Source organism: Onychostoma macrolepis, chromosome 15 (genome assembly GCF_012432095.1).
Source record: "Onychostoma macrolepis isolate SWU-2019 chromosome 15, ASM1243209v1, whole genome shotgun sequence".
Classification (NCBI taxonomy): domain Eukaryota; kingdom Metazoa; phylum Chordata; class Actinopteri; order Cypriniformes; family Cyprinidae; genus Onychostoma; species Onychostoma macrolepis.
In genome coordinates, this window is record NC_081169.1 from 2916003 (window position 1) to 2925141 (window position 9139).

General features: G+C 35.8%; 1 protein-coding gene across 1 annotated transcript; it reads right to left on the reverse strand.

Annotated features, from left to right (window-relative positions):
- Nucleotides 1-3524: 3524 nt before the first annotated feature.
- LOC131520477 (claudin-4-like) lies at nt 3525-8668 on the reverse strand. The gene is made up of 2 exons (XM_058744736.1): nt 8125-8668; nt 3525-4424 (listed from the first exon to the last, which is right to left on the reverse strand). The coding sequence occupies exons 1-2, from the start codon at nt 8666-8668 to the stop codon at nt 3832-3834; spliced, it is 1137 nt and encodes a 378-aa protein (XP_058600719.1). The 3' UTR covers nt 3525-3831.
- Nucleotides 8669-9139: the final 471 nt, after the last annotated feature.

Genomic DNA, 9139 nt, shown 5'->3' on the forward strand with positions numbered 1-9139 from the left:
CCTGTTAAATGATTAAGAGTAAGTTTCCTTACTATATACAGTGAATAACTGTAATAGATCTAACCTTTGTTTTCGAGAAAGTAGCCTCAGAGTCGACACTCATAGACTGTGTCTGAAACCACTCCCTACACCCTCATTCACTAGTCCTACATTACTTCACTATATAGTCCACTAGACAGAGTGATTGAGAACATATGAGTGAATTCAGACACTGATGAACACCTGCTGTTAACAAACACAATCACTGAAGGAAAGAACAAGAAACAAAACTACAACTGACATACAGCCACAGCCTTAAATGAAATCAACTGAAATAAAACAGCAGAGGATGATTAAACAACTCCACAAACAGCATCACCAGCTCCACTTATTACTAACCAGTTTGACTTCATTTCTGTCATATATCTATGAATTAACAGAGGTTTATATTTTATTTCAAATGTTTTGTTTTATCTCACCATTTTGGCGATCAGTGGTTGCTTTTGTTATGCTCTTGACCCTTGACTCTTTGAGGTTAGTTTTTCTTTGGCTGTTATGACTGCGTTTGTAAACACATTAGTTATGACAAGAAAAGCCAAGAGTGTTTGTAGTTTTGGTTAAAACTTAAAAGTGGTGATCATCTTCTAATGACCTGGATCGCTGATCTCAGTTAGTGTCAAACAATGTGGGTGATTTGTAATTAATTTCATATTGGCTATGGTAATAATATTACTCCACAAGTTAAGCTGACAAACCATTATGAAAGAATTTAAAACCTTTTATGCACAAAACCTTCAGAGTTACAGCACCATTTAGAAACACAGACATCAGGAATCAGCACATGAACCTCAACAATGGTGACTATTAATAATAAACAATTCATGCTGCAAAGCATGCTGGGTGCCAGTACAAAACTCCCAGAATGCACTGCAGCATGAATAAATTATGCAGCTGAATGTTCTTAATATTTTCTTTATTTGCTTTTATTTTGGTGTTGTTTTTGTTGTTACTTTTCAGTAGACTGTTTTGTGATGTTCAGAGTTGAACCGTTTTTAAATTTTTAATATCGTTTTGATTGTCACCAATTTTGAGATTCATACGCTGATTGTTGATGTCTGTGTGTGTTTAATTTCTGCCGTAGTTCAATACATTTATTTGTGCATATTCTGGTTAGAGCTGTTTCACAACATTTGATTACTGTAGTAATTAATGGTGCAATTAACATATCACATGTTTAATAAGAGACTTAACATGGGATAACCAGTGAATTAAACTAGATCATGACGGTTTTGACATCACAAACATCAGTCTCCGATGATGATAGATTAATTTGGCGCTTTTGCTTTAAAAACTGTGCTTAATAAACACAGCGAATTAAAAGCAACCAAACAAAAACCAATGTTAAAGAGTCACGAGTCAAGAGCCCAACTAAAGCACCCACTGATCGCCAATATGGTGACTTCAAATGAAAGTACAACAACTAAAATCTCAATAAGAGCTTTTGTACACATGACAGAAATAAAGTAAAAGTGGTTAGTAATAAGATGCTGGTGTGGAGTTGTTTAATCACCCTCTTCTGAAATCTTGAGAGATTTCATGTGTTTTATTTCAGTTGATTTCATCTTGGCTTTAGCTGTAAGTTTTGTTTCTCTGCTCTTGTTTCTCATTCCTTCAATGATTCTACTTGTTAACAGCAGGTGTTCATCAATAAAGCTCAATCCTAATTTAATTAGTCACTTAATTCTCTCATTAATTCATCACTGCTTCAGTGTTACTTCAACACTCTGTAGTGTGGACACATAGAAGTGCTCTTTAAAACTGAGGATTTTGCTGTGGGATTAAAGGGGTTAAATTTGTGAGATGACAAAACATTCTGTGGAACGTCATTTTAACAGAAATATACCGTAAATTTAATTTACGGAACAAACTGTAAAAAACAGTAGATTACTGGCAACCACAGCTGCCGGTATTTCACCGTAAAATCAAGAAAATAAACAGCAAAATACTGTAAAACCTAACAGTCAACTTCCTGTTGTGTTTTGTGGGTCACCATTGTGCTGGAGAGTAGAGCCTGTGTTTAAGTCAAGGACGGACAGAGAGACACTGATGTTATGCTGCATGTTGCTTTATTTAAAGGCAATAACTGTGTAGCTACTGATATAAAGAGAATCTCTGTTAGTTTTAATCACGCATGTATGTGTGTTGCTGTTATTTGCAAGAGTTTTGAGTTGAATTGGTGACTTTGCATAAATCAGTAAGATTTTCTTCATGGATTTAAACAAAGTAGTTCTCAATACTCTTATGCTCACATTACATAAACATTATAAATATTAGTTTATAAACAAATGGCAGTTGGATAATTTAAGCGTAGTCGGTTTCTGCAAATAAAATGTCTTAACTGAAAGGTTTGTGTATTAACATTGTATCAGTTAATGAGATACGGTTTTTCACTGTAAATTTAAACAGTTCTGTAAATCCTAAAATGTTGCTACCGTCTTTTTCACGGTAAAATTCTGGCAACCACAGCTGCCGGTATTTTTCCGTAAATTTAACAGATTTTTTTTTACAGTGTAATGTTGCACCTACATTTCTACTGACTCTCATTAGAGTGTTAGTAGTGTATTAGTTGACCGGTAGGGTTAGATTAAGTTGACACGTTCTTGCAAAGTTACTTATAGTCAGTAGAATATCTGTTGGGAGACCAACACAATAAGGAGTTAGTAGATATGAAGCAGATAGTCTACTCTTATGAGAGTTTGTTGACATGTAGTTGCAACATTACTTAGTGTCAACAGAATGTTCAAAAGGGACCATCAAGATAAAGTGTTTTTGTTATTGTTTTCACTTTTTTTTATTGATTACGTGATTACATATTATTCACACAATAGCAAGTACTTATTTACAATTCATTGATTCTCCCTAACTCTACTTTTTCATCTTTTACATTTTCCTTTCAAAAATAGCCTACCACTTATATACATTTAGAATATAAAATACAGAAGTACATTGCGGTTTTGTGGACATTCACACAGTCATGGATATAATTACACAGAAAACGGAGAGGCCACGCAGCATTTGACCACTGTATTTACAAATTATTATGTTTCTCAACATTTCAGCATTGCATCAGCTACTGATGAACACGTTAATGTTTATTTGACTTCTCATTCAGTGAGTTATGTGTTAATATGTCTTTGGAAGGCTTTTGTGTTTAAACAATACACAAATTCATGTTATTTCTTATTTGCATATAGTTGGTCAAAAGTAATTTAAAAGTAATCAGAAAGTAGTCAGATTATATCACCTAAAATGTGTAATGCAATGAATTATGTTGCAATTGTTTTTTTGTTTTTTTAATGTAATTTTGAAACAGTGACATATTACAATTTGTAAATAATCTACTCAACACTGTTGTACGCATTTTAAATAAATAAACAATCTATATTTAGAATTCCACTCTAAAAGCTGTAATATATACATTACTTTTTATACTAAGCAACCTGCATTGCACTGAAGGAATACAATTTATCAGAGAATTGAACCCATGATGTTTCTAGCGCTTTGCTCTGTTTGAGCAACTGAAGTGCCAACATAAAAATAATTTATTCAACAGAAAGTGTTAAATGATACATGTAGAGGCATAAATATTATCACAACATGTAATCTCAATTTAGAAGATATGTATTCGTAAATCTTTGTGTTTTTGTGAAGAGGAAGAATGAAAATGTTATGATATTTAATGTAAAAATATCTCAAGTAATTCTACACATGATTTGCTGACATACAGTGATGAATTAGATCAGTCAGTCACTTGAGTGTCCATTTTAAGGCCAGTCGTATGGGTTCTGCATCTCAGACAAACTCTCTCGGAGCAGAATTGGTCCTTACAGCGGAGAACTTGGGGTTGTAGATGCGTTCTTGCTTCGGTGGGCAGTTCCAGCAAAGTATTCCTCCTCCCAGTAAAAGCAACCCAGCAGATCCCCAGCCGACATACAGAGCTGCGCCCAACTCCCTGCGCTGGGCCTCCACCATCATCGGGTTATAGAAGTTCTGTATGGTCGTGTGTGCCGCCCACGACACTGGGATCATACAAAGAACTCCAGAAATAATTAGGAGAATGCCTGCAACGATGCACGCCTTTGCTTTGGACCCTTGGTCCTCAATGCAGTTGGTGCATTTCCCACCAGCCAGAGAAATTACGATCCCAAAGAGTCCAGTCAGAATGGAGATGATGATCATGGCCCGGCCCGCTTGAAGATCAGAGCTGAGCGCCAGCATGGAGTCGTAGACTTTACACTGCATTTGTCCAGTGCTCTGCACCACGCAGTTCATCCACATGCCCTCCCAGATGATCTGTGCTGTGACGATGTTGGCCCCGATGAATGCAGACACCTTCCACTGGGGCAAAGCGCACACAATAATGACCCCCAGCCAACCCAGCATGGCTGTGGATATGCCCATAATCTGGAGTCCTTGGGAGACCATTTTTAAACCACGGCCTTTACAGTGAAAAAGTCACAGAAAGTGTGCAAACCAGACACTTTTGCTATTTATAGGAAAGGTTTGAAAAGGTGGAGTTTAGTTCTCCTGAGCTGATGATTTCTACGCAGAGCCCCTATGATTGCTCATTTACACTATAAACACAAAACTAATGGCTTTCAGAAGCACAGCAACACTTCAAGGTCCTTCAAGGTCAGTTAAAAAATAGCTTTTCAAAATGACCTTGCACTGACATAAAAGGCCCTGTGAAAAGATATGGTCTTTATATGAATGATTATGTTTGGAAATATTTAATGTATGCTGTCTTCCCGTTTTTATGATAGGTATAATAATAAGTGCAGAAAAGCATAAACAATTTTCTCATCCATTTTGAAACCACACAAAAGGATCATTAAAATCTTTTTACTGATCAGTTGTGATCTGTAATAACTGGAGAGAGCTTTCTGTTAGTGTTTCCATTCATCTCATTGGCAGTTCCTCAAATTCTTCGCCCAGAAATATGTGACCTCAAGACAACCAACTTTACTTCATGGACGCACAATTGCAAGAACATTTGTAACAGTAGAAACATGAAAATATGTCAATTTCACTGGCCTAGTCTGTCACTGATAGAATATTGACAATAATATAATGAACTGTTATAATTGTGAATTTATTTTTTATTTGTTGCATTTCTTCAATTGTTTAATAGCACACAGTAAACTGTACATCAACAGGGAAACACATCAAAATAACTTTACTGCAGTCACCTCTCAAGGTAGTTTTGTGTGTGTGTGTGTGTGTGTGTGTGTGTGTGTACTTGTTTATACTACATTGTAATGACCAAATGTCCCCACAAAGATAGTAAAACCTGAAATGTTGAGGGAAAAAATATTAAAAATAGTAAATGATGTTTATCTGAAAGTGTATCAATGCCAACAGGTTTTCTGTAAGGGGTAGGTTTAGGGTTAGGGGATAGAACATATCGTGGTCAGTATAAAAGTAATTGAAGTCTATGGAAAGTCCCCACAATTCACAGAAACAAACATGTGTGTATGTGTGTGTGTAGACACAGATTAATGGCTACAAAATTCTATTGGACATTTTCCCAGGTAATAATATATGCTAAAACTCTTCGAGCTTCACTGGAGTAAAAACCTACACTTCTAAAATGTGAAAAAAAAAAAATATTTGGGCCAGAATGCTGCCATCTGGTGAGAAAAAGAAAAATAACATGACTTCATGTTCAAGTAAAAATTATGCAATGACAATAATTGCCAGTAGATGGCTGAAGTAAACTATATGTCTACCCACAGCACATGAATCCAAGATTTTATACTAAGAACATTTTGTAGACATTATTCATGTAGACATTATTCATATATCATTCATTTATACATTATTATTTATATTTATGTATTGTTCAACTATTATTGGTCAAATAAACATACGTACATGCACATATATATATATATATATATATATATATATATATATATGGGTGATTCTTAGACTATGGGCACTTTTATGTTCTTTGGTCATATTTTTGAAAATACATATAATTTTGGACAAATTCCTCTTTCTTTGTCAAACTAACAATAAAACCACCTTCAAAACGTTTTACTAACTTTCTATTATGATATTATCATACTTTTCAACCTCCTTATAGGTGTCAAAATCACTGTTTTCTCCTTGTCACACACCCAGACTTTTAAACTTCAACAATGAAAATACAGTTTAAAAATATGACTTATCTGGTAACTATTAATGTACCTGAATTAAGCACTAGTAAAATAATTAAAATACATTATAGCATTTAATGTGAGACCACTATCAATATTACTTTTTATACAAAATATAGCTGTCGCACAGTATTGGTGTCATTTCCACCACAACACTGTAATGTCTCTTTAAAACGTTTGTGTGAAAGATTGCTTTGGTGGTTTCTATGGAAATGTTCAGTGACATCAGAGCACATGTTGGACATGGAGGGAATTAAAATTTTCATCAACAACAAATGAAGAAAAATCAAGGTAAATATTGCTTGATCAGTTAATATATTTATTCTACGTCATTTCCAAGCATATTGTACCTTCAAGGGTGTTTTTAAAAAGCTAAAAATTTTAAGTTAAATAAGAGTATTTTGCATACATCAAATGCTAAGTATTAATTCAAAGCTAATCAGTGAAGCTATCTTCCATTTTTTCACAAAAAACTACAGAAATGTAATTTCCACCACACTGCCTCTGTGGTGGAAATGACATTTATGGTTACAAAGTACAATTGATATGTTTAATGACTTTGTGAATTGAATTTAATGAGTGTGATGAGTTTAAGACTTTTTCTAATAAATATCTCTGCTGTTTCTCTACATTCACGTTAATTCATTGTCATTCCAAAACACCCTGTCATTTCCCTCACCACGCATTTTTAAAAAAATATTTTAAAAGTTTTCATCACACATTAAAAATGTATCCACAGTTTGAGATCATGCTCTACTTAATATAAAAATTCAAGTTATTTATTTTCTAATAAGCTCTTACCCAAACCAACATTATATTTCAGAGTGTGACGTGTACAGTTCAGCATTTGGTCCTTAGGGCAGTTAATTTATCTCATTGACAAATGTATAATTATTGTACATTGTGGAAAAACTGGGAAAACTAGTTACAAAAATTATCTTAGACAATTCTTGAGTGGCATAAGTTATTCTATTTTTAAATAACAGCTGTATATTGAGATGTGGTGGAAATGACATTTGTTCATTGTAGGTCGGAACATTTTTTTAAAATATTAACAATTTCTCTTGTAATCTAAGTTTGTCCTCTTACAGACCTTAAAACAAGACAAAATATTTCAACTTATGAGACTGTGACTTTTGAACAAGTTTTTTTTAATTCAACTTCACAAGGCTAAATGTGCCCCTAGTTGAAGAAACGCCCATATATACATACTCTGTCTAAATGTGGGTGTGGGTGAATCTTTTGCACTCCTCATGTAGTACTTCCCATGACTTGTGACACCTCCCAGACTACTTGTTTATCAGACAATTATCAGGAACCCAATTGTCTTTCTAAACAAAGAGAGTACTAACTTAACTGTGCTAGATCCTGATTTTTATTATTTAAAAATAATTCACATACAATCCATTTTTATCTGTGTGTAATGAAGCACAAGAACCATTAATATTTGTTTGTAAAGATTTTTTTTAATTAAAATGCATATGTTGAAATGTTTTGTAGCATAGCACAAATATCTGTCACAAAGCACAACAAGATTAAATTTACATTTTGTATAAATCCTTAAGCATATCAGAAGAGCGTGAATCCACAGAGCGTGAATCCAGAAAGCAAAATTAAAAAAAAAAAAAAACAAGAGGTATTTACAGTTCCCACACAATTTTTGGCAGCACTGTTCTGTTCAGCGCTGTGACCTGAAACATTCTTCGTATTTCACCATTACAATCAAATGTTGGCAGCTGACAGCTAATTCAACCAGTGAAATAACATTCACATACATGATCAACTGTAACACAACAGGTCAAAAAATGACCAAGGTACACAAATTAATGTCCCTCTTTGGTTCCTCTTCATACATAGCCTTTGTTTCCTCCAGGCCGAGCAGTGTACTTGGCAGTGTACTGATCTTTAGGAGGGCAGTTTGCACAAAGCAGCGACCCACCAATAATCAACAGCGCCGAGGCAGCCCATCCAATAAACAACGAAGCTCCCAACTCTTTCTTCTGTGAGCTGAGGGTCATAGGGTTGTAGAAGTCCTTTATAATTGTATTGGCCGTCCAGCAGACGGGAATCAAACACAGAACTCCAGCCACGATGAAGATGGCTCCCGAAATGATGCCGACTTTGGCCTTGGCACGCTCATCCTCGATGCAGTTGGTGCATTTCCCTCCAGCAGCCGCTAGCAGGATGCCAACGACACCCACCAGGATGGAGATGATAGTCAGGGCTCGAGCCGCCTGTAGATCTGAGCTGAGGGCCAGCATGGAGTCATACACCTTACACTGCATCTGTCCTGTGCTCTGCACCACACAGCTCATCCAGATCCCCTCCCAGGTTGTTTGCGCAGTGACTATATTCTGTCCAATGAAAGCCGTGACATGCCACATAGGGACAGCACAAACCACGATCACCCCGATCCAGCCGATGATGGCCAGGGCTATGCCCAGCATCTGCAACCCTGCTGATACCATACTAGCACGCTGCTTTGCTCGTGTGTAAAAGAACAGTCTTCGGTCTATAGAGCTGCTTTAGTGAATATGGGAGTAAAGCGGGCCCTTTTATGTGAAGTGAAACAAGGAGGGGCCGCACGAATCACTCTCAGGTGCACCGTCACCATGATTTGCCCCCTGGCTGTGGTGTCATTAATCAAGCAAACCCTAGTGACAAGCCTCAGCTCTAATTGCATTAGGGTGGATTTGTTTTTGCTGAATAGGACATTTTATGACTCACAATTTCATAGTTATTCATAGTTTTTGTGGAAAATAACATTAGCGTGACTCATGGTTCAACGATAGAAAAAAATCCAAAGAAAAACAGAGCATAGGAGTAATCCATAAATGAACTAGAAACAAGGTAGACACAAATATAATACCGAAAATGGGCATCCCAAGGCACGTGAAGGGTTTTGAAAGATGAAGTTACATAACTGACTCTGGGCAATA

Excerpts from the sequence above, each read along its gene's own strand:
- LOC131520477 (XM_058744736.1), bottom strand. The coding sequence starts at position 8,668 with ATGGTATCAGCAGGGTTGCAGATGCTGGGCATAGCCCTGGCCATCATC. Across the intron at positions 4,425-8,124 it reads TATTGGTGGGTCGCTGCTTT|CCATGCTGGGTTGGCTGGGG; the intron begins GTGCAAACTGCC and ends GCATATCCACAG.